The 25,895-nt window shown below is 43.0% G+C and overlaps 1 protein-coding gene across 2 annotated transcripts; it reads left to right on the top strand.

Annotated features, from left to right (window-relative positions):
- The first annotated feature begins 1,345 nt into the window (after positions 1–1,345).
- Positions 1,346–25,471, top strand: taok2b (TAO kinase 2b). 2 transcript variants are annotated; one of them, XM_080747143.1, is made up of 17 exons: positions 1,346–1,910; positions 4,465–4,605; positions 6,777–6,848; positions 6,960–7,061; positions 7,202–7,247; positions 8,693–8,789; positions 10,770–10,883; positions 11,848–11,939; positions 12,043–12,136; positions 12,523–12,604; positions 13,227–13,394; positions 14,520–14,726; positions 15,286–15,518; positions 15,924–16,101; positions 17,012–17,140; positions 20,315–20,518; positions 21,076–25,471. In XM_080747143.1, exons 2-17 carry the CDS (start codon positions 4,474–4,476, stop codon positions 22,975–22,977), a joined length of 3,852 nt encoding a protein of 1,283 aa, XP_080603269.1. In that variant the 5' UTR covers positions 1,346–1,910; positions 4,465–4,473; the 3' UTR covers positions 22,978–25,471. The 2 variants fall into 2 exon arrangements, with proteins under 2 accessions (XP_080603269.1, XP_080603268.1); XM_080747142.1 differs by having other exon boundaries at positions 16,985–17,140.
- Positions 25,472–25,895: the final 424 nt, after the last annotated feature.

The raw sequence follows: 25,895 nt of genomic DNA, 5'->3' as shown, positions 1-25,895 counted from the left end.
AGGCGTTAGAGACAGACAGAGAGACAGAGATACGATAGTAAGTGAACGGTCAAGCTGTGACCGTTCACTTACTAAACTATGGTCGCAATAATACCTCATTACTGATCAAGCTTTGTGAGTGTGTGTGTTCTCAGGTTGTCCGTGTGTGTCCGTTTATGGTGGGTGCATGCACACATAATGTATGCCCATATACTGTATAGGCCTATGGATTCACTGCACATAGCATTCTAGACATTTGTGAGGCTCTCCAGCTTTGCAGAAGGGGCCTTCCTGTCACGTTGCTCTTTGGGCTAAGAAACTTCCACCCTCACCAACGGCACCGGACACAACAACACTGCACCTATTGTTGACACAACGGTGGAGGTTGCCAAAGCACCCTCAAGTCCTTGTGGGAATACAGTAGCCCATCACGGGCAAGGCCCTCAGGGAACAACCCCTGGTAACTTCCTCCTCCAGTGCCCAAGTCATTGCATGAGCCCGCAGGCATGGCCTCTTTCTTGACACTGAGTCCTTGAGACACCCTGGTGCAAACTATTCCTCTCCTGAGATGACTAAATTATACTCATCATGACCTTGTTGCTCACCAACATAGCTGATTATCAACTGAAACATTAACTAGTATCTACTTTCTCTGAGAAACCTGTCCGTCTGACCATAGACTAGCTGGAAGAAGAAGGCTGTATTAAGGTGATTCTCCATTGGCACAGGCTGGTACTTTATCTGCACCTTAAATGTTATAAGCACAAAGGAGAACCAGGTGTAGGAGGAAATAACCTCTGCACCTGATATCCCTCAACCTGGGACACTTCAGGCCCAGAGTTTTGGGAAGCAAAGGTCAGGTGTCATGTGTTAGGGCCGATGCATAGGCCTACTCCACTTCTAGAGCCGAGTTTAATTCGGTTTGGCTCTGTCCAAACTACAATATGATGTCATTCAGCGGTTGGGGGGCAGGTGGGTAACGTCATTGAGTCGGCTGTTCGGTGCTCCCAAGATGTTGGGACACCCTGAACCGAACAGATCTAAACTCGGCTCTAAAGGTGAGGTATGCGTATGCATCGGCCTAAGGTTCTGGGGTGTGCCAATGGGCAGCTGACACCTGAAATAATGGAAGTAACCTGGGCTGGGTATAACAATTATATTTAGCACACTTTTACTAATGTAACTTTTCTGAAAAGGAATCTGGAACCACCACAGTGGTGGTGGTCTTCTATTCTGGAATCTAGAGCGTCGAAGAAGAGAGAGCACTTCCGATTTCCTTTCGGCTCGCGCCCCGCTCCGCCATGATGAAGTCCTCCTGAACAAACAAAAAAGGGAAAAAAAAGAAGAAAAAAAAAAGGGAAGATAGAGAGACGAGGAGGAAAAAAATGGACAACCGGAGTGACAGATGAAACGCACCGACAGCAACAGCAGCACCACTGCAATGACAGCGCGCAGTGGAACACGGAGCGGACGGGTGGAAATACATGGTCCGGTTTTCAATTGAAAAGGCTCTCTCCGGGTCCCCCGGCAGCCAGGATAAGTTAGCATTGTAGCTAACCCGAGCTAAAAGCTCGCCACTGGGTTTCGCTGGGAAGACGGCTAGCCGCGTTAGCCACAGATACGTCAGTCAGTCAGTCTGGCTGGTTGGCTAGTAGCTAGCTGGCTGTGCGGTTTAATCGAACTGACATAATATAACCGATGCTAACGCCGTGCTAACGTGCTAGCCAAGAGCCCAATGCGTTGTGAACGACGGAATGATGGAGAGGACTTTGAGTAAAACCCGTGACAGGCAGAATGTGGCTCTGTGAGCGTGTTGAATAAGGCACCGGTTGGAGAGGAAAGGAGGCAGAAGAGACGCTCATTTATTTGTCCATCCAGGCCAGTGTAGCTAGCTCTCCAGCTAGCTACAGTACTGGATCCCAAAAGTCACGGTAAGAGATCATGAGTGAATGAATGCCACAAATCCTAACATCTGATTCCAATGGTTTGACCAACGTTTTCCTGCTTATGGGATGCATCTGTTAACGTGGGCGGCCGTCTCGCTGGTTGATTTTTCTATTATTTTTGTATAATGGACTTGTTGGCCTGCATTTTGAACGGGTGACTGCCTATCCCAGTCAAGCCTTCGTTGTTGTTGTCTTCTGTATAGAATACATGTCTGCATTTCTTTGACATAGCCTAATTGACCAGCCATGTGCAAAAAAAACGTCTAGCTTGCTGAGATGTACATGCAGTACACACACTACTTATGATGTCCATGGTCAGAAAAGAACGAACCACTAATGTAGTTGGACACCTTTTTAGCCATTCATTAGGAGATATGAGCGTGCATAATATAGTTCCATGTGCAGTTTGTGCACCAGTCAAGTTAAATTACATTGAGTCAGGATAGATGCTTTTTGGATGAGTCCTCCTTCATGTGACAATTTGGGAATGTGCAGATCATCACCAGTGAATGCTGCTTGAGAGCTGGCTGCTTTGAGCAGCTTCTCATTTTAGAAGGGAAGTGCACATACTTCCTCACTGAAGTTTCACAATATCCAGAGCAAGGTAGATAAATGTGTCAATCAGTTCGTGTGTATTTTGTGGATTTGGGATCCTGCCAACTGCAATTGAACAGCAATATGTTTTATTGGTACAGATGTCCTGTAATTTGACCATATGAAAGAGATAAGTAAGATATCTACGATAAGAGATACGTAGGTTCTAACGTACAAGTATACTTTGTCATCATCATATTTTGAATTCAGATTTTTTTCTGCAGGGTAGGAGGGCTTGTTAACCTTTTTTTGTCACCTGCTAGAATGGGTCACTATTTTAGCTGCTACCTTCCTTTTTAGAATGGAAATGGGCTTGGATGCAATGTTTGGTTATCGATTAGAGTGGCTGCAATTGGTTGGTTAGGCTAGTATGTTAACTTTCCAGTATAGCAGATGGTAGCAATTTGAGCAGGGATGGGGATTTCACCACTGCACCATCACAGTGCAAGTGACAGGACTGACCAGTTCTCCCTGCCTCAATGCATTTGGGCTATTTTGAATTACAGGTTTTGCATCTCTTCCACTAAACCCCCAGTTTCTTTCTCTCTCGATTGTCCAGAGCTAATCCCTCAAACAGCTTGACCAATCAGTGCCAAACGTTGTACACATGCTGCCATTAGTCCACAAAACCACCTCCACTATATTTACCCCCCCACACTTTTTATACATTTTTTAAATATTCCATTTTATCATTTAATTCATCACACTGAAACCTTGCTCAAATGTTGGAGTCATGCGTCATATAGATGACTGATGTCACATCATAGATGACTGAAGTCACAGTGCTGATCACACAAAGTCCGAAATCCTCATTGGAGCCAAGTCCGAGACCCACGTTAGCCATTTCTATATCCCAATATCCCAAGATCCTCTATTTCCTAGTTTTCCCTAGTACACATTAGGAACATGTACTGTACATGTTTGTCTGGCAACCTAAAGGAAATACAACTTTTCCCTGTATTAAATATTATCAGTAATTTCCAATTTTACCAGGCATTTACCTTTTTTAGAGCTAATTAATTGGAATACCAGAAGAGTCACCGGAAAGAAACTCGCCCGGGCTGATGGTTTATGCCATTGGATTGATTGATTGAGGTATTTATTAGAAGTTTTGGATAGGAAAGGTACAGTTTCATGACAGTACAGTTCACAGGTACTATGTCAACTAAAAGTAAACTCGGGTAAACGGTAAAGCAAGGCTTATTTGTTATTTCCCATTGTGATCCTTAATATCCTTATACACCTCTGTAAACTATGCCTAAACGGTTAAACCTAACCTTATTCCTAACCTTAACTTCAGTAAAACGGTGCAAAAACCTAACCCTAATGTAAAAAATAAAAATCTCTGCAAGTTTCTTTCCGGTGACTTTACCGGTTACCAGACATACCATTAATTGTTTCCAATAGCCATATGGTTGGCTTGTCATCTCTGGTCTATGCAAACCTTTCTCTACTTGTGACATTAACCATCTAGAAGTCTCTTTAAATCAACCACCCTGATTAATACATACAGAGTACATTATTGTTCATGGTTGCTCACTGCTCATGATTTGCAGTCAGGGTAAAACCATTGGTGACACTGCCCAGATAGAGGCAAATTATGGACCTGCTGCAATGGCTGAGAGCACTGTAGGTTTACCTTTTGTTCTCTGAAAATCATCCTGATGTGGACTGGTGCTTTTTAAAGATGTCTTTCTACTGGATATCCTTTCTTATTTATTATACATATTTTGGATTTTTTTATGCACAATCACAGCATCTGCACATAAACATGCTTCTGATATAGATGAATTACTTTGGCGTGTGTGTGTGCACGTGCAAGTTAGTGCGTGTGAGACAGTCTGTAGTACCTGTAGGCTATTACCAGCATGAATGTCTATAATCCTTTCCAAATAGCAGACTGTAACCCACTGTGTATCCCATCTCCCCCCACAAATGGCCCTAGGCGCTGGCCATGCCGTCGAGTGTGCGGGCTGGGAGCCTGAAGGACCCGGAGGTGGCTGAGCTCTTCTTCAGGGAGGACCCAGAGAAGCTGTTCACAGACCTGCGAGAGATAGGCCATGGCAGCTTCGGAGCCGTTTACTTCGTAAGTCACACTTTTTTCAGATTATGGTTCTTCAGGAAACGATTCAGTGTGCAAATTTGACTGGAGAAAAGTATTTACTCAGTTGTATTATTGGAATATAGATAATAGAGAATGATACACCAAACTAAAAGAACATTAATTTTGTGTAGTGCCATTATATTGTATTTTCATTTTATTTGGGATTTTCCAAATCATTGCAGTTGAATCACCACCTTAAGATGGATGCATTTCTATTTCCATTGGTCCAAACTGAATTCAGACATTCATTATCATACCCCTTGAATTGTAGCACCTAAAATGTACTGGTGTTTTCCCCAGTTCTCTATTGCTACATAAGTGGGATAACAAATTCTGCGACGCAAGATCCTCAGTCTGGATCTTAATGTTTCTGTCAATTGAACTCTAGTCTCACATTGGCAGACGATTTGATGTCTTCTACAAGGTAGTTGCTAGAACAGCCGCTAACAAACTTGAAAATGACTTCCACAGTTTTAACAATGACAGCTGGGAGATTATCCTCTGGCTACAGTTTTATAAAGGCTTTTATAGACTGACTTGTGAGTCAAAACACTGGCCTGCTGATAAATTCTCTTGTGTTGTCTCACTGGCCCTTTTGTTGTTGTTGTTTTAATTTCTCTCCTACTGCAAATGTCAACACTTATCCTCCGAAGCAAAAAGATCTACTGAGTAGTCACATGGAGCTGTAACTGTTAATGTCTTGGAGGTAAAAAATGCGAGTCACGCTTCTCGCCCTTATGGCGTCTTTGTAATGCACTGTATTAGGAAATGTGTTGTCACTTGTGACTCAGATCTACCCTGTGCTTTTGAGTTTATGCAATATATCTATATTATGTAACTGTGGTTGATCAAGTTTTATTTCACCAATCACCATACATGATTTGTAAATTATATATGGGCCTGCTCATACACAATCCTTCCTGATTGCCTTAAAATGTTTGTTTTTGTTTTCTCCACAAATATTTAAAAATATTGTGAGAAATGTAATGACGACTTACCATACCATTTCACGCATATTGCATGCATTATACATTATAAGAATCTAATACTAGAACTGAGGTTGATGTTGAAATGCAGTTAGCTGTGACAGAACAAGTGATGGCATGTGTCTTTGTTTTCTTCAGCCCCACAAGGTGTGACTTTTCTAGTATTGCAATAAATTGTGCAACACAGGATGTCACCTGACCGATCTTGAGTAATATTGTTCACTAAGTGCAACGTTCTTGCTGTGATATTTAGGTAAACCGTACAGTATGGCCATCATTGCCTGAAAAATGCTGTTCAGTAGTGAGGTCACTTGAATGAGATTTGCAGAATGTGTTTGAATCCAGACAGCATCAAGTGGGGGATGGAAAAGAAAGGTACAGCAGCAGTATGCCTGAGGGATGAATGAGGATGGAAAGAGTGATGGACATCATTTAGAAAAAGAGTTGACATAATAATGATAATCAGGATTAAGGACCCAAGGTTCAATCAAAGAGCCAGTGTAGCATGAAAGGTGGCAAGGCAGTTGTAAAGATTAAAACAAAAAGCGTGATGGTGATCAGCGAAGGACAAGTAGCTCATGGTGGATGAAAAACCTTGTTCAGTGAAGGGTGAACAAGTTACGTTAGGGATGAATGAAGAGAGTGGAAGGACAGAGGCTCAGCAAAAGAGGTCAGTTTATCTTCTGTGAACCAGCGTTGCGGTGCGATTGGTCTCAGCTGGTGAAACACAGTGCCTCTCCCCAAGGAGGCAGTGGCAAGGTGATGCTTGTCAAATCTTAGAAAATGATGATGTGACTGTAGTGATCCATTATGAGGTTGTTAAGTTCAAGGTAGTGCTTGTAAAAGTGCAATTTTGTTTATAATTGTATTATTTTTGCTGGATAGATAGAAAAGAAAAGATAACATTAGTGTCTTTGGTATTAATGGCACTGACATGACTGCAATGCTGTGGTCCATTTTCTTTCTCCCCCCCCATTCCTGCTTTGCTGCCACAGCATCATTGCTCATGAAGTGTGTTCTCTTTATCTTTTGTTCGCAAGGTGGGGCAGCACCATTATTATGTTTGTTGGGATTTGTTCCAACAACATTTTGTGGATGTGTTCTTCTCAAAGATCACATTTTATCCAACATTAAAATAGCTTTTAAACGAATTTGCTTCCACTTCAGGCCCATGACATCCGCACCAATGAGGTGGTGGCTATCAAGAAGATGTCCTATAACGGCAAGCAGTCCAATGAGGTAGGAGCTGGCAGTGCTCAAATCCACCCTGTTTTTGAGCCACATTTAGGCTCCGTTTCTCTTGTCGCTTGTGGGCACTCATCAATATTCATGGGCCCTCTCATGTTCCAGAAATGGCAGGATATCATCAAGGAAGTGAAGTTCCTCCAGAAACTGCGCCACCCCAACACTGTCGAGTACCGTGGCTGCTACCTGAGAGAGCACACAGCATGGGTGAGTGAGTTTGCGTGCGTGCGTGCGTGCGTGCGTGCGTGTGTGTGTGTGCGCGTGTGTGTGTACATTCAACATTTGCACTCATGTTGAGTTCCCCAATATAGCTCAGGTTGTTAATGCAGCCTTTCTATTCCTCCTAGCTGGTGATGGAGTACTGTTTGGGCTCAGCCTCTGATCTCCTGGAAGGTAAGTGAGAAAATGTAGTGCACATTGCTTGTGTATTTATTGCACTTTGCGCTATTACTCCAAGATTTAGCGTTAAAGTTCATGGAGGCTGTAGTTGAGGTTTTCATCATGAATGTGACACCAACCCATCATGTGCCTTGCACAGGAGAACTTGCAGGTGCACCGTGCACAATGCACATGCGCCCCTCTTCGGTACTTACCACCTAGACTACGTTTCTTCCTGGGGGAAACCCTGAATTACCATCCCAGATTAATTACTAATTACTTGTCTTCTTCTCAGTAATTAACGGAATACTCTGTGACACGGAACACTCTTTGTGCCAAAGTGCAAATCAAACCGCTTGAACTTGTTTGTCCCAGCCTCCATTTCAGTGGTGCTAACAGTGAAGACCGTTTTGTCCAGACGTCTGTATGCAATACAGTCCCCTCTGGTTGGCTATAGTTGTAAAATGTACTTTAAGTGGAACATTAAGTTGCTTTGATAGACATCCTATGTGGCTATTAATGTTTTTAGATGTTCTGGCTTTACTTTAGTCTTCAAAGTCAGGGAGTCAAGGTGAATAGTAATACCATCTTTAAGCCTTGGCAGCAAATAATATTATCTCAGTTTTGTTTTCATTTAGTTCAAGGAAATCTTGGCACATTCACCCATTTATTTGTTCAAGCAAACTTCTGGAACCACAGTCACTTGGTGACCGATAGTTTTATTTATATATTTTGGCCTAACAGGACAGGAGCATGTAAAGTTTGAATAGAAGAGGCCCCAGTATTGACCTTGGTTGGGGACTTCACATGTCATGTTATTTAGCTCGGAGACAAAGCAGTCCCTGTCCCTTCAAGATGAGATTTGAACCAAATTAGGACCGTGCCAGTAAGTCCAAGGCAGTTTTTCAGTCTGTCTAGCAATATTGTATGACCTACACCCTACAGTGTCAATCGTAGCACGAAGATCTACAGTAACACTATTGAATTGACATTTTGCCAGAATCAATGTTTAGATTCATGCAATTTAGTATCTCAAGAAGGGCAGTCTCAGTGCTGTGATGGGGGTGAAATCCCCATCAAAGTAATCATTTGAAAAAAAGGTGCTACGTTGCTAAGTTGTTGTAAAAATCTCTCAGTGGCTTTACTTATGAAGGGTAGATGTGGCACAGTTCTGCAGTAGTTGCTAATTACATAAGTGTCTAGGCTACACTTTTTTTAAAGGGAGTGTAATAACTGCAGTTTTCAAAGCCTTTGGAAGATGAACCGTTATCTGTTAATAAGAAGAAAGGCTGTTTAGATTTTCTCTATTCTATTTCTCTATTCTAAGTTGAAAATATGAAGTCTTTCTTTATAGGTGTCATAGTGAGTTTGGAGTTTTATTTTTCATAACTTGCAGCACAGAGTTCAGGCTGGGACACTTAAGTGAATTGTGTCCCAACATTTTCTCTCCCCCCATGCAGTCCACAAGAAACCCCTCCAGGAAGTGGAAATAGCTGCCATCGTCCATGGTGCATTGCAGGGTTTGGTGTATCTACACTCTCACAACATGATTCACAGGTAAGTCCTTCCCTGCCTACCTTTACCCCTCAACATATACAGTACATACACACACTTCAGACTAGGGCTGCTACTATTGTTTATTTTCTTAAAGATTATTCTATCACTTTTTTAATTATTTTTGTGCCGATCCCGAACTAGTTCGGCTTTATTTCGGCCTTTTTATCGTTCGGGGTGCCGATCCCGAACTAGTCCGGCTTTTTATAAAAAATAATGCCGACCCCCGGCCGCGGTCTGTTTACATCGGCTCGCGAGAGCATCGCGCCGCCGATATTTGCCGTCCACTCCAATGCAATCCATGATCTTTAGAGCTCATTTTCTCTGTTCCATGCATATCCATGAGGTGTGCAAGGTTTAATCACGGCTAAATCGCCGAAAATAGGGCTTCTAAAATGCTTGGTAGCCAATAGCTAACTTCAAGCTAACTTCATCCTGTTCATGACACAAAGGAAAGTGTTCAGGCGCGTCATGGCTGCGCACGGCTTGTGCATATACAGCGTATGTCTATGGTAGATTCTCTGGCCATTGGGCGCCCTCATATGGTGATTCTGGGCACTGGATGAGTTAAGTCAAATGAAAAATTATATGTATATATATATCAAAGGATCTATTTCACCACTTACAGCATTATTTTATACTTTGTCGCACGATTGTGTTGTTCCAAAATAGGGAAAATGGAAGCTCTACAAGCTCACAATGTAGATTGCTATTTTAAATATTTTGTAAGGTTTTTTGCCTATACTAACATGCCAGGGATTGATTATTAATTGGTTATTTTGTAAATTATTGATAAACTAAAACTATTGATTAACTGTTGCACCCCTACATGACGAACATTTATTTTAAATCATAGCTTTCGAGAAGGCACAAGTCTTCCCAGCTGCCATTAAGCTTATGCAATGCTGTTGGTGATTGCATGCTGTGCAGCAACCCACTTTTATTGCATCCCACCCCCCTCCTGCCTTTCTGTCTCTGCTCTCTCCACCCTCTTTCCCACTCACCCATCTCCATCTCTCTTTATTCCTCTTCCTGTCCTCCTCTGTCTTAACACATCTGGTGCCAACCCCGAGTTTCCCGAGTTTGAAAAGGTACCACCCCTGTGCCAACCCCGAGTTTCCCGAGTTTGGGCCGAAAAAAAAATATATATTTTTTTTTTCCAAAAATGTTTTTTGGACCTCCAGAAATGTATTAGGCGAATCGCGAAATTGCATGTTTAACCCCCATACCAACCCATTCTTTCAAACATGGCCATGTTTGTTTACATCTGAAGAAAACATAATGGCTGATAAATCATGAATGCCTGAACGGATTTCCAAGCAGATTTTTTAGTTTGAAAGCTGTGAACAGTGTGCACAAAGTGTGCATCATCTAGGCATGGGCGTGCACGATCCGTGCACTATAAATGACATGGAAGTCTATGGAGACCATAGCATCGCGGGACATTGAAGAGAAAAAATCACTGCAACTTAAGTGTTAAAATGTTGTACTTCCATCTAACGCTCTAACTCAGATGTCTTCAACAGGAGGTCCGGGACCCCTAGGGGGTCCTCAGAGTTACTACAGGGGGTTCCAATCCTTTTTATATTAACAACTTGAACCCTAGTGTCCGTATTCTGAACTGTAGCCAAATATAGCAGATCTACAAGTTCACTATTTTCAGCAAAGAGTTTTGGTGTAGAGGGGAAAAAGAGGAGACCAAGTACAGAGTAAAAGTTCAAGTTTATTAGGTAATGACGGCTCAATTGGTTAAATATCTGAAAACACAAATTGACATGAATCCAAAATACAGTGATGATTGTGCTGTCAAACGATGAAACTATATGGAATCTAAGAAAAGGTTGTGGGAGTCCCTGGACTCCCTGCTTCATCTCTCTCTCAACTAAGGGGTCCTTGGCCTGAAAACGTTGAAGACCCCTGCTCTAACTCACATACTTTTTTAATCACTCTCTCTCTCTCTCTCTCTCTCTCTCTCTCTCTCAGGGATGTGAAAGCCGGGAACATCTTGCTGACTGAGCCAGGCCAGGTGAAACTGGGGGACTTTGGCTCTGCTTCCATCGTTGCCCCTGCCAACTCCTTTGTGGGCACGCCGTACTGGTGAGAGCTCAGAAGTCACAACGCAGCATATTCTTTGAATCAAAGATTAATCAAATGTGATTTAGCCAGAACAGTAGAATTTAGTAATTAGTCATGCACCTCCCTATTTAGAGTCATACGAGTAGAACACTGGGAGTTGGTTGAGGTCTGACAATTACTGTAAAACGTACTAACTGACACTTCGACTTTGAGACGATGTGGCTGTCTGCTGACCATTATTTCTGTCTTTTCTAAACTTTCAATGATTTTTTGACATTGATAGACAATTAGAAAGAACACATAGGGCTCTATTATGATCCAGGTCTTATGCCTTAACTTCTTTGCCTTTTTTTACTATATAGACATTATTTTTAATATTTCAAATAGCTGATCTGCAAGCTCACAACGTGCAGATGTAGATCAGCATTTGAAGTATTTAAAAATGTTTTTCAAAATAGTAAAAAAAGGCAAAGAAGTTAAGGCATAAGGCATAAGACCTGGATCATAATAGAGCCCATAGTGTGCAAAGTACTTAACATTTCAATTAGTATGTCATCGCTGTTTTTGCCTTTTATGTCCATAACTCTTACTTTTCAAGAAATGGAAAAACTGGTGTTCCAGTGGTTCCAAAGCAGTTATTATTTTTGTCACGAAGTTTAAATATTTATAAAACCCACAGACAGACTTTGAATCTGGCGTCCCTATGTTGGTAATGTCGTCATAGGCGTTGAAAAATATCACCCAAAAAAGAGAAGGGTTAGGGAGTAAAAAATAGCCAATATACAAGCTCACAACACATTGCTACGTGACGCTATACGAGTCAAGTATAAAATAGGCATATGGAAAAAAAAGTCCAGCCAGACTGAAAATACAGGTTGGAGTGTGGTAGCAGATGCTGTTTGTTCCTTTGATCCTCCCTGTGGGTCAAAATAAGGGAGCCACGAGTCACTGAATGTGTGTGTGTGTGTGCTGTTACTCCATGCAGGATGGCTCCCGAGGTGATCCTGGCGATGGATGAGGGCCAGTACGACGGGAAGGTGGATGTTTGGTCACTTGGCATTACCGCAATAGAGCTGGGTAAGACTTTGCTCTAGAATTGACCCTAAAGTCTCTGTGTTTTTACCCCTCTTCAGTTTTCATTGTCTCTCACTACCTCTTTCTTTTGCTCTGCTTTCTGTAGCGGAGAGGAAACCGCCTTTGTTCAACATGAATGCTATGAGTGCCTTATACCACATCGCCCAGAATGAAAGCCCCGTATTGCAGTCCAATCACTGGTCAGTAATCTGAACGATGAATGAATTAATGAATTAATGTATGAACATGACTGTGGTACACTGGTTGACATTTGCTCAGGATATGTATTTCAAATAGTAGTGGATTTCTTTTAAGGTATACAACACAGCCCGGCTTTGTTGAGGGTTTTGTTGTAATCTAAACACAGTGCATTTTTAAGGTGAGCAGAAATTCCATGGGAAAAGTCCCAATAAGAAAATGCTTTAAATTGTTGGCTATTGGTAGTTACCAATGTTCACATGTGAACATGTCATCAACATGATGTGTCAAGTCAGTGTTCATTTTTAAGAACAGTGGAATATTCTAAAATGATTTTGATCAATCATGCATATCCCTAGTTTAATAGGCGCCTTCTTGTGCTTTCCAGGTCTGATTATTTCCGTAATTTTGTGGACTCCTGTCTGCAGAAGATTCACCAGGATAGACCTACCTCTGACGTGCTGCTGAAGGTCTAGAACCATAACGTTTTTTCTACCACACACAAGAAGCGCAAAGCAAATGAATTCAAAATCTCTAATATTTTTTTCTGAATTTATATTTAAAATCTAAATCTTACATGATAATACTGAAATATATTTCTTTACATGTGACCAAAGTCTCAAGAGGACTAAAGCATCTTTTCCATGAGCCTTTGGTTCTCTGTAGATCTATAACCTTGTCACCTTCACTGTTGCTTTTTCTTAATGAATACATTTTAATTTAGTCCAATCTGTATGCCAGAGTATGTTAACACAATATAACTTGTACAATCGGGGGCGTTGTAGGTTGTCTCTCTGCTCTTCTATTGATACATTTTAGATTGTGTCAAAGGTCATGTGTCACCTAGACACAGGATTTGAATTCACAAGATTCAATTTATCCCCTGAGCAAGCAGGCAGGCAGGCTCTATCAGCTCAATGGTAAAACTGCCAGGACTTAAGCAGGAAACCGGGTTCAAATCTGGGGTAGAAGAGGAAAGTTACATCAGCAGCTTTAAAGTGGAAACATAAAGATCTCCTCAAAACCTCTTGAAGATAAACAAATTGACCATCTCATCCCTGTCGCCCCCAACGCCCCTTTTCCACCACGCAGCACCATTTCCTATGCAGAGAGCGTCCCGTGACGGCAGTGATGGACCTGATCGCACGCACCAAGGATGCTGTCCGTGAGCTGGACAACCTGCAGTACCGCAAGATGAAGAAGATCCTCTTCCATGAGGCCCTCAATGGGCCTGCGCCTGAGGGAGGGGAGGAAGAGGAGGTGAGAGAGGGGCCGGGGGAGGCTTTTAGAAGGTGTGATGTAAAGAAGGGAGGAGGACATGGGTGAGGTGTTTGAGGGGACTGCGATGTAAAGCTTAAAGTCTTGAGTTATTAAAAAAAGAGAAGAAAATGTGGCTGTGCGACGCATTGTGAGCTTGTAGATCGTCTATTTTTGGTGTGCGGCACACGTATGCAATTTGTTACAAATTTGTCTTAATCTCTCAAAAATAGCCTATCTGTACACTCACAACTCGCTGCATCAATCCCATTTAGACCTGGCTGGAACACCTATACGTTGCTATACCTTTCAAGCCGGGAACACATCTGTGTGTAGTTTGCTATATAGTATATAGCAACACATTTTCACAAAACCTAGGGGCAGGACTTTTTTTTTTAATACCCGCACACTGGAATTAAAGCTTCCTTTTATTTGCAATGTTTAGACCCAAAATGGTCTTCCTCAGGTACGTTATTTGCTGCTGTTATGGATGTACACATCCTTCTAGCTCTAATTTACAATGTATGCCATGTGCAAGGCCTTCGCTAGCACACAATGTGTCTTTGTAAAGTTGTTGGCTTAGCAAAAAACCACAGCACTTTGTTCCTACAGGGCCTCTGAGGATTGAATCAGACTCAAACCAAAAGAAAAACCCCAACTGGTCTTTTTTGCCTTCAGGGGAAGTAGCATAATATAGTATATACAGTGAGGAACACAGACAGTGCTTGCATCCATCCTGTCTTTGTGTTGAGTATCTCCATACATCGTGTGAACTCTGGTCTCCTTCCTCTGCGTACAAAGAGCTTTGTTCCACTCAGAATCTAATTGCTGTCGGCCGCTGCCTCAAAAAAGGAAATGAAGGAATTCAGGGAATGCCAGGCTTTGAACGCATTTCATTATTTGTAGAGAGTACACTCCTGGTAGAATGTGAGGATAGTCATCATTACTCACACCTTTTTTTGGAAAAGGTATTTTATAGCAGGCTAGGATGTGAGCACATACATGCTTATCCAAAAACACTACCATCCCATGATATACAAGAGAAAATGGGCAGGGCACCAAAGTACAACTTAACAAAACAAATGGACTCACTAAAACCTCCCCTGTTTATTTTGCCCCCCACCCAAGGATGTGGAGCAATACATGCTGCGTACGGGCACTGTCAACAGTATGGAGAGCTCCCATTCGCTGCCTTCCATGTCGATCAGCGCCAGCTCACAGAGTAGCTCGGTCAACAGCCTGGCGGATGGCTCAGACGACAGCTGTGAGATGGCCATGATGCAGGAGGGGGAGCACACCGTCACCTCCAACAGCTCCGTCCTGCACAAACCCCTGGTCAGTCCAAACACTGTGCGAGAGTGTGCGTGGGGGTATGTGTGTGAGGTGTGAAGGAGATATGCAGACGTCTTACATGGTCTGCTCTGCTCTTCCCCTAACCAGTCACTGGCACAGTTTGGCCCAGTCCTTTAGTTTGACACAGCCTGTTTTAGAAGCTTGCACATCTGCTATTTTATCTGTTTTGGAAAATGGTGGAAATATTATCAAAATAAAATGACATGCCTTAAATAGCCAGATTGAAAGTGGTCATAATGCATGCACACTCCAACCAAAAGCTAAGGCTTAACTTATGCTTTGTAACTTATGCTTATGCATTGTGTCTTTAACTTGTAAATCGGATATGTTCACTTAATAAACCAACGATAAGACTATAAGACTGGGAAAAGAGGATTAAGTGGGTGTTTTCTTTGACATGAAATGGAGGTTGGAAGAGACCAGACCAGAATCTAGATATATCATATAACTATCAACTCGGTCAAGTTAAACTTTAACTTGTGACACTATCTCCCCGTCTCTGTCTGCATACCATTCTTGGTTCTCCCGTCATCCACCACAGAGCCATGACAACATCTATGATGACCCCTACCAGCCGGAGGTGGAGGTGGAGGCTTCACGCGCAGGGGGTGGTGATGGTGGTGGAGGAGGTGGAGGTGAAAGAGAAAGAGGAGGAGGTGGTGGCAGGCGTCGGCGAGGCAGGGACCACTTTGCCACAATCAGAACGGCCTCGTTGGTCACTCGACAGATCCAGGAACACGAGCAGGGTTCGGCCCTGCGGGAGCAGATGTCCGGGTAAGGACCCTTAACTTTTGAATGGTTAGGGTTGTTTCTGCTTCACCAAGACAGGAATACAAGGGGCCATGAGAGGGTTTTTGGGAGGACACAGCACTGGTCCCCCAGGCAGGAATCAAACCCAGGACTTATCCTGGTTGCATTACTAGGGAGCATGGGACCACATCCCTGCAAACCCCGGGGAAAGAACTTAACTTAAAGGCCAGCGAAAGTACACGCCATAGTTGCTTGTTCTCCGTAATTTGTCAGCCAAAGAGGAAATCTACATGCCATTGGCGGTTGTCTGTTGTTAATTGTGTTTCCTGCCTAATAATGTTCCTGGCGCTATTTCACCTAGGAAACGTTTCCATGAAATTGTAATTGGCACCTCTTTTGACAGGAAACATTTGACCATTCTCCTCACAGGTACAAGCGCATGCGCCGGCAGCACCAGAAGCAGCTGATGGGTCTGGAGAACAAACTGAAGTCCGAGATGGACGAGCATCAGCTCAGGCTGGACAAGGAGCTGGAGAACCAGAGGAACAACTTCTCAGGGGAGGGAGACAAACTGTCCAAGAAACACCAGGCCATCCTGGAGAAAGAGGTACTGTATGTGATGTGGGCTAGGGCTGGACAACGACAATTAATAAATAAATACAAATGTCGATCTACAAGCTCAAAACGAGTGTGAGTTTTAGATAAGTTATGTTCGCTATTTTTGTAAACCACCATGTTACAACAAAGTAGACCACCAGGTTAATCAGCCTTATCGATTTGGTTGATAGTTTTCTTTCTTTTTTTCCCCCTAATGGAATAAAATAAAACCTGCTTCTCTATGAATCTATGAGCAAGATTAAGTCGGTTATTAGTTTTATATATCTGTTTCGATATATTTTCGGTTAATTGCCCAGGCGTAATGTCAATGTCAGCAGGTCAGTGGTGTCAGAGCTGCAAAAGAGGTGAGAAGAAGACAGAGAGATGAAATAGGACAGTGATTCTCAACCTGTGGGTCGGGACCCCCAGAGGGGTCCCCAAATTATTTTTGGGGGGTCCCCAGATGTTTAGCTAAATGTTAACATTGTTTTCTCACTCAACAGTAAACAGATAAACATACAGTATAAGCGTATACATGGTATCTGCAGATGACAATTGGTCAAATTGCCAAATATTAGAGTCAGAAATTGTGAAAATATCAGATCTGCATGCTCACAACACCTCGCAACACGAGGCGTTGTGAGAATGTAGATCGGCTATTTTCACAATGGAACAGATCAAGTCAAACTAAATGTAATGCCAACTCTTACAATTCCAAGTGTTTTTGAAGGGTGGGGGTCCCCAATTCAAATATGATTATTTTGGGGGTCACAGCCTGAAAAGGTTGAGGACCACTGAACTCCACGCACACAACTCCTGTTAACCAATAATTAATCTTATGATTTTGCTCTCATTACCCCTTTTTCCCGCTGTTTACACTGTACTGATCCCAGATAAGCGTAAACTTTGCCTGTGTCCAGACAAAAGCAGCCTTAGCTGAGGAAAAAAAGTTCCAGCAACACATCCTGGCCCAGCAGAAGAAAGAGCTGACCAGCCTGCTGGAGTCCCAGAAACGGCAGTATCGTCAGCGCAAGGAGCAGCTGAAAGAGGTACAGGTCTACCGCCTGTCGTCTGTCACCACGGTTTCTATCACATTGAATGCTTTTTTGTGCATCAAGAATGTACTCGTCCCAAATTGAAATGTGGTTCCAGCAGGGCATAAAACATTGTGTATTCATAAAATAACAATACATACTGTAATGTCCCTCGGGTCAATTTTGAACCGGAGTCAGCTGCGAGAAGAACTATGTCCTATTCATATGGTATGCATTCTTACTCAGTGAACCACCCTGCCCCCATTTCTTGCAGTTGGACCTCTTAAGCTAGGGGCGAAAGGATTAATTAGCTAGAAAAGTAATCAAATGAGAATTTTTTAATTGAATAAAGGATTTAATAAATTGTACATTTATAATGTGCATTCACATCTACCACAGAATGTGAATGATTGTTCCATGTCATACAATGAAAAGCTTTGTTTTTCACTGCTGGAGAACCTTATTAGCCAATGTCAAGATGTCCTACTGGATTCCAATGACTTGAATGATCCAATTATGAGCATTTACCTTAATTTTATACTGTTTTACCTCCTGTATTATAATTTTATGGTGGTATAATCAGATGCTGATCTGATTCAGGGTATGCATGTGAGCAGATTGGCCACTAAGCCTCATGAGAAATGTAGTGTTTTCGCTCACCTGGCACTAAAACAGCCTTATTTAGCACCTTTTTACCTGGTAAGAATGGCATCCACTGCCAACCAGAGAGAAGACGTCTGGGGACATCTTTTCTCGTCGGCCAGTGTGTTAATCCTAGTCTCTCAAGAACAGCCTCAGAGAACGCTACGCTACTGAGTCTGTCACACACCAAACTCACGGAAGGGATTTTGGGCGGTACCCAAGTCTGGTGACAGGCAGCGCTTTTGACCAATCAAACATAGTGGGCGGTATCTAATGTGTGCGTTGACTATGCATTCCCCCTCACGGGTGGAAACAAACCATCTTTCAACTGTACATATTCTTTGTGCAGCTAAATAAATCCCTCTGTAGTCTATATAGACAAGCGAATTGCTCCATTTAAATATTCATTGACCCACCCGGTTTTCCACACAATGTATGGGTTTCACATTGCCACTATTTGCACAATCAAAGAATGCTTTTGGAAATCGTTGTGCATAACAATAGAATTAAATGGAAGGAAGAATGGCCTACATTACAATAACGAACTACATTTGTTAGTCTACACAGTAAAGTGCAGCAATATGCCTATATGAATTTAGATTTTAGTGTATTATTATTAGTATAGAGTAAATGTAAACGTTGCAACTTCTAGTCTAAAAGACTCATGTATTAAATTATTATATTATAAAACATACATTAATCAACTAGCCCTATTTTATTCCTAGACAGGCTATTTAAAAATAGCTGATCTACAAGCTCACAACAACGTCGCATTGTGGTTACATTCTGCACAATGGGTACTTTGAGTACTACTTTCTGCTTTTGCAATACTTTTATACTTTTACTCAAGGGCTACATTTTGAATACAAGACTTGTGCATGATACTTAAGTAAAGAATGCGAGTACTTTTCCCACTACATTGCCTAAGCACGCCAGTATTAGTAAAAGCACACATCACAGATAGATTTATAGAGTAATATAAGGCAACTGTAAATGTTTAAAAAGACGACCTGAAAAGTGAAAACCTGACGGCCGTATGCTAACACGCTAGCTTACTGCAGTTAGCCAGCCGGGAGAAAGTCTGGTAGGCGAGGTTAAAGCAGTTATACATTATCATAACATCCCATATTGATTTAAAACATCAATCCACTGTATTGCAACACACGATGACATCCGAGGCTATATAAACGTTTGCTTATTGTGGGTAAATTCGTTGTGTCTTGGTCACTGGTCTGCAGCAGATCCATCATTCATATAAATAAGTGAACCATTTCAATCTAAATGGGTTTCATATTGAAAGTGGCATTCTTTGATTTCACAAGCCATTGTTGACAGTTTGACACATTCCAACACAGCTTATTTAAATGCAGATTGCTTGTATGCTAATAGAGTCACAACTTCTCATTAGCTTTTCAGTCCATCATCATTCATGTAAGCTTTATAATTAGCTTCATACTAACATTAACATTAAATATTAACAGTACCATAGGCATACACATTAAGCAACATTATCTGTGCATAGAACGATACATTTGTTAATCAAACCAAATGTTTATTATACAGATAATCATACACATTGTAAACGTAGTATACAGTAGGCCTACATAAATGCAACATAACTTTAGGGTTTATTCTATAAACAATACGGCTAACCATCATCAAATAAAAGGGAAAAAATAGTCTGTTATTGCTAACACGCTAGCTTACTGCAGTTAGCCAGCCGGGAGAAAGCCTGGTAGGCGAGGTTAAAGCAGTTATACATTATCATAACATCCCATATTGATTTAAAACATCAATCCACTGTATTGCAACACACCATGACATCCGAGGCTATATAAACGTTTGCTTATTGTGGGTAAATTCTTTGCGTCTTGGTCACTGGTCTGCAGCAGATCATCAGCAGATCATCCAGCTTCATTCAGCGCAGCATATGGGGTAAAAACGATGGGGTCCTTGTTCCTTCTCTCTGGGAAAGCAGGATAACAGGATCCAGGCGGCCAAACATGCCAAACATCTCGCCGTCGTCGCCGATCTATCAAGTACTTAAAACAAATGGGCTGAAGAGGTTTTAATTGTTCAATATTGTGTAACTGAGAAACACTTGTAAGCACGCTAGAAAACAGTTCCTCGTCCACAGTAGCATCTATGTTGCGTCGTCGTTGTTGTGGTTGTCTGTTGTGTAACTTGTGTTCCGTGTGTAGAGTAGCAGTTCCGCTATAGTAGTTTCGGGAGGGAACCAAACCAAGGGGCGGACCAGGCTTCAAAGCGGAACTAGTTTTAAAATTCGTTCTCAACCGGGGAATTCCATGTATCCCCGCCCCTTTCTATGTTGGTCCCAGAGTCAAAGGAAGAGAGGCCGACCGATAGGTGTCGCCCTTTCTTCTTTGACGATGGGTTCCCAGATTGTGTTAATCCAAAAACTACTTGAAAAGATTTTTGTCAGATACATTGATTACGTAAAAAACAGTTCTTTGCCACCCTGCTCTTAGGCCTGCCAGTCAATCAGTATGAAGCTCCAACCATTCTCTTGACACTTGTCTTCTCCAGGAGCTGAATGAGAACCAGTCGACACCCAAGAGGGAGAAGCAGGAGTGGCTGGTGCACCAGAAGGAGTGTCTCCAGCAGCTGCAGGCGGAGGAAGAGGCAAGCCTCCTGAGAAGGCAGCGGCAGTACTATGAGCTGCAGTGTCGCCAGTACAAGAGGAAGATGCTGCTGGCCCGCCACAACCTTGAACAGGATCTGCTTCGAGAGGTACAGGCCAGTGGTTCATAAACATGTCAAGGACCCCCCCAGAATTCATACGTGTTTTGGCTGCGGACCTCCGTTTTGAAATGATTTTGAGCCTGGGAACCCCATAAGAATATTGATTGTTTCTAGATTTTTCCAAAATAGCAGATCTACAAGCTCACAACGCGTCACATCACGACACGTTGTGAGCTTGTAGATCGGTTGTTTTCGAATGGAAGTATAATATAGAAGTGATTCAACTTATTTTGATGCTATAACTTAACTAGTTCTGCTGGGGGCCCTCTGGAACACCCTGCAGAGTTGGCGCTCAGCAGGGGATAGTCTAAGAAACCGCAGCACAAACGGTGAATTGCCACTGACCTGTACAGTACCCAGGTTATGAAATATTGTCATTGGATGGGTAAAATATAACCATGTACTGACAATACAAAATTATTGTCAGTACGTTTTCGTTCAGAATTTCCTCTCACTTTCTCTCCCCCTCCCTCTCTGCCCCATCCCTCTGCTGCCTTCATTCTCCTTATCTTCTGTCCTCCTCTTACCCTCTTCCCTTCAACCAGGACTTGAACAAGAAGCAGACCCTTAAGGATCTGGAGTGTGCCATGCTGCTGCGGCACCACGAGTCCACCCAGGAGCTGGAGTTCCGGCAGCTGGGCCTGGTGCAGCGCACGCGCGCCGACCTGATCCGCACGCAGCACCAGACGGAGCTCACCAACCAGATGGAGTACAACAAGCGTCGCGAGCAGGAGCTGCGGCAGAAGCACGCCGTGGAGGTCCGCCAGCAGCCCAAGAGCCTCAAAGTGAGTGAGAGCGACGCCTCCTCCACCCAGCAGAGTCAGGGGGAGGACGCCGACGCGGTGCCGGGAGGTACCCAGGCTGGGGTAGAGGGGTCAGGAGAGGTAGAGGAGGGGGAGAAGCAAGACTGCGAGAAGGGAGAATCCAAAGAGGAGAGTGTGAAGGCGGTCAGGGAGGTGAGACAAGATGGAGTTGAGGGTGAACAGGAAGAAGGAGCTGTGGAGGAAGGTGCAGAGGAAAGCAGGGATGAGGGAGGGGACATGGTAGGAATAGAGGAGGTGACTGGCATAAGAGCAAAGGACGAGTCGGACGAGGATGAAGGTGAAAGACAGCCAGATGGGGACAGAGAAGATGAGGAGCCCAACGCAGTAGAGGGAGAGGTTAGGGAGGTGGAGGGAGTGCAGTGGGAGGGTGAGGAGGAGGAGGAGGATGATGATGATGACTACTATGAAGGTAGTAAAGCTGAAATAGAGACTGATGATGATGAGGAAGAGGGCAGGGGTGTGGCCGATGGTTGCCCGTCTGAGTTCATCTCCTCCCCGGAGAGGAGGCGGAAGCATCTCTGTGGGCTCGACGAGCTCTCTGAGTTCTACTTCCCTGAAGTGCATGAGGAGCTGGAGCCCTCCCCTGTGTCCCCTTCTCGCACACCCGACCCCGACCCCATGCAGAGCTCCCCCCTACCCTCCCTGTTCTCTCACACCCTCTGCCTCCTGCTCTCCATGTCGGCGGCGGCACAGCCCTCCAACCTCACCTTTCTTGCCCTCTCTGTCTTCCTTCTCTCCCTCCGCCGCAACCCCCCGCTCCCCTCTCTGTCCTCCCTGCTCCTCTCCGCCGAGCTGGCGCTCTTGGCCCTCTTCTTCTCGTACCTTTTCCTCCGCTCCTGCCTCTCTCTCTCGCTGTCCACGTTCCTGTCCCTCAGTGTTTGGGGGTGTGGCTTCTTCAGCCTGGGCCTGTCCCTGAGCCTGGGGCTCTATTACGTCCCTGTCGTCCTGGTCTCGGTCTCCTTTCTCAGCTCACCTTCCCTTTTCCTCTCCCTCTACCTGGTGGTGGTATTTGTGGTGCGGCCTGCCCGCGACTTCTTCCAAAACGCCCCTCGCAAAGTCAACCGCCTGTGCATGCGTTTCCTCTTCCGTCTTCCCCGGCCCCTGTTCGCCGTCTGCCAGTCGGTCCTGGGTGGCGTAGCCGAGCGCAACCTCTACGAGATGTTCCCCAAAGCGGGTCGCAACTGGGGCGTGCGTCAGTCCCTAATCCCTGTCCCCCTCCGGAGCCTGCCCCTGGAGTACCAGGCCCAGCAGAGCCGTTACTCTCCTCTGGCCAAGGGCCTGCTCTGGCTGAAGCGCTTCGTCAGGCGCCCCATAGGGGTCCTGGCTGACCTGGCTAATTCTGTGGTGCTGAAGCTAGCCGGCCGCGTGCTAAAAGAGCTGCCTCCTGGCTGCCTGGTCAGACTGCGCACGCTGGGCCTGTTGAGGGAGGAGAAACCAAGCAGGCTGCCACGCCTACTGCCCAGGGAGGTCAGGGAGCGTAGGCTCCGGGAGAGGAGGAGGAGAGAGAGGGAGAGACAGAAGAGGGAAGAGAGGGAAAGGATGATGGAGGGGAAGTGGGAGTGTGGGCTGAGGCGAACCTCGTCTGGGAGATTTGTTAGGGGGAAGGTTCGTCCGTGGAGATAGCGACAATGTTGTCACATTGAAAGAAAGCGGAAGTACTAGGGACTATTTGCTGGTGGTATGTGTGTGTTCATGTAAAATCCTGAGTGTTAACTGGGTCCATTTTCAAATTTAATAGTCAAAGATTCACAAGACTACACAAAAGATACCATATCCTCATTTCAACACTTTGGATTTTACAGTGTGAATGTGTTCCATCTTCCATTATCTCGCCATTGTCTTTATTTTTATTTTTTATTATTATTCAGGTCCATGTATTATTATAATTTCTTTTGTTGTTGTAATAATTCCGACATGGTTTTTGGTCCACATCAATCTTGCTAAAGATTATTCAACAAAGTAACATTGAATGCACACAATCTGTATTTCGGTGGATGTGTGTGCATCGGCTGAATGTGATTGGCTGTTTTGAGTTCAGCCAATTATATCATGCACACAAGTCATACTTGTTGCATCAAGGGCTTTTTTTATGGCTGCTGAATTACTGCAAACAGCCAGCAAATCACTGTCACTGTCTTACACCCAGTGAAGTTTAGTACCTTACACTATTGTGCTTTTTGTAAAAGTTTTGTTTTATATTATTCTCTTTATATTATGTTGCTCTTAATTTGTAAGACAAATATTTTTTATGGTTATTGTGAAGACCATGTCTGTGCAATCTGTGTTGTGTGTGTTTTTTGGAGTCTTATGATTTCACAAAGTCTTGTTTTTTTTGCACTGTTTTGTCGGTGCCTTTAATCAATGGCCTCTTAAAACAACGTTTACGCGTTGAACATTTCTGAACACTCAGCTGAAATTTCACTCCCAAAGGCCAAAGGTATACTGTGAAAAATAGGATACTTTACATATTACTAAAATCCTCCCTGAACACTAGCATAACAGGGTCTGCAAAAGTGCAATAAGCGATCGACCATGAGTAGAGATTTGGAGGTCTTTCGATATTTAGAACTAACAACTGGAAGAGGTGTAGCTAAAGTCTTCTATACATACACGTTAGTTATAGCCAAAGCATTCAAAGAAGTGTCCTTAGTGTAGGGAAGCCTACACCAAATATAATGCTCATTGTTTGGTGTTAACATCATCAAAGCAACGATGACTGTAGAGAGTTTTAGTGTTATCTTAAAGCCTGTAGTTAAAAAATATATTATTGCCATTTAAGCAATAATATTATAATGATTTACCATGTAAACATCTGTTATTCTGTTTTGTTTTATCGTTATATGTAAGTCTACTGCAGGTGTCTGCTTTGTTTTGCTGGTTGCATGAGTGTTAATGCTCTGTCGTGAAGTGAAATATGTTCATCTCTGTATTCTTGAAAGTTGACATGATACCATTAATGTAGTTTAGACTTTACTCGTTATAAACGTATTTAATATTTGATAGCTAATATATCTGAAGCCATGTAGACAATCTTTTAGGACATGCCATACTAAATTAAGTCCCAAAGATTGGCAAAACTACTGAATGTGAACGTTTAGAGCAAGCAATTGATTATCCTATGAAGAAAGTATAGAATAACCAGGCATCTAATTGTTTTTGCACTGTCTCAGTAAAATGTTCAGAGATTTAACAATAAGCCAGCCAACAGCATACTTCAAAGGCTTGGACCAAATATAATTTGAAGATGCTAATAGTGGTGGCTAGTAACTTTCATGGTCTTATCAGATGAGAGAAGCATGTACCAAAATTGCATAATTGTGCACATTGAAGTGACCATGAGATAAAAAACCAAACGAATGCAGCTTAGACCGCTTGGTGAGTCTTTGGAATGATCACAAATACTGAATACTTGACAGGGAGCTGTGGTTAAATGGGATACCAGGAAGTTGATGTCTGTCAGTGCAGTAGTGCTGCTAAATATTTACTGGTTACCCAGAAAATGGTGCCCTGCTGTATGCCACAGAGTGACTACATTTGTCAAAGGAGTGGACTTGAGCCATTGAAATAGAAATTAATTGCTGAATGGAGGAACTAAAGAGGAACTCTCTCTCGACTGTATTTTGACCCAAAGAGAAAATAGGGCATTGCTTTCTGGGTGACTTGTATTAAAAGATTTGCCAAATACATAACCTCCTTTAAAGAAAAGGAGATACTGTTCTACTCTGTTCGTTTAAAGAGAACATTTTCTGAATCACACAAAAAGGTTTCACCCTTATGTTTGATCTGAATGTAACTTGATTTGGAATTGTTCATCCATTGTGTTCCTATGAGTTATTTCCTGTTTGTCTACGTTTGTTATGTTTTGTTATGTTGTGAGTGTTCTTTGTGCGTGTGAGATTTCCACAGAGTTTTATCACCTCCTTTTATATGAATATTTTATTTATGCAGTAAGGATAGTACTGCATCTAGTTTGGCAGCCTTTTATTCCAATTTCATCCTCATTTGAGAGTGCACGAGTGTTGTACTGTATTGCTGCGTGCTCCAAAGTATAGAGAAATATTTTGTCATATTTTAAGATTTTTCTCCACACAGAAAAATAAATTATTTTGTGTTGAAATCATTGTCTTGTTTGTTTTTATGATTTTATAGCTACCTTGTCCTCATTTGTCTCCATTTCCATTTCCTAATTTGTTGTCCAATGTTGTTTTTTTGTCCCAGATTTCATTATCGTCTTAATTTCTTCATTGCTTCCCCTTGTCTCTTAACTCATGACTCCCCAACCTAACACCACCACCTCCTGATACCAGCAGCTTGTTGCTTTGTGTTAGTGGTTGAATCATTCTGATTTCAGGTGCAGAATGTATTAGAAATGGTTAGGATGAGAATGAGGTAATCTGCAGAATAACATACGTTTTAACAATTTTTTTGGACATATATTGTGAAATTCTACTTTAACAATTGCAGTTTGAAATGTAATAGTCAAAGATTCACAAGACTACACAAAAGATACCACATCCCCATTTCACTCAATGTCTGAAATA

This window comes from Nannobrachium achirus (assembly GCF_963921795.1).
Source record: "Nannobrachium achirus genome assembly, chromosome: 18".
NCBI classification, from domain to species: domain Eukaryota; kingdom Metazoa; phylum Chordata; class Actinopteri; order Myctophiformes; family Myctophidae; genus Nannobrachium; species Nannobrachium achirus.
This window is presented reverse-complemented; position numbering and strand designations above follow the sequence as displayed.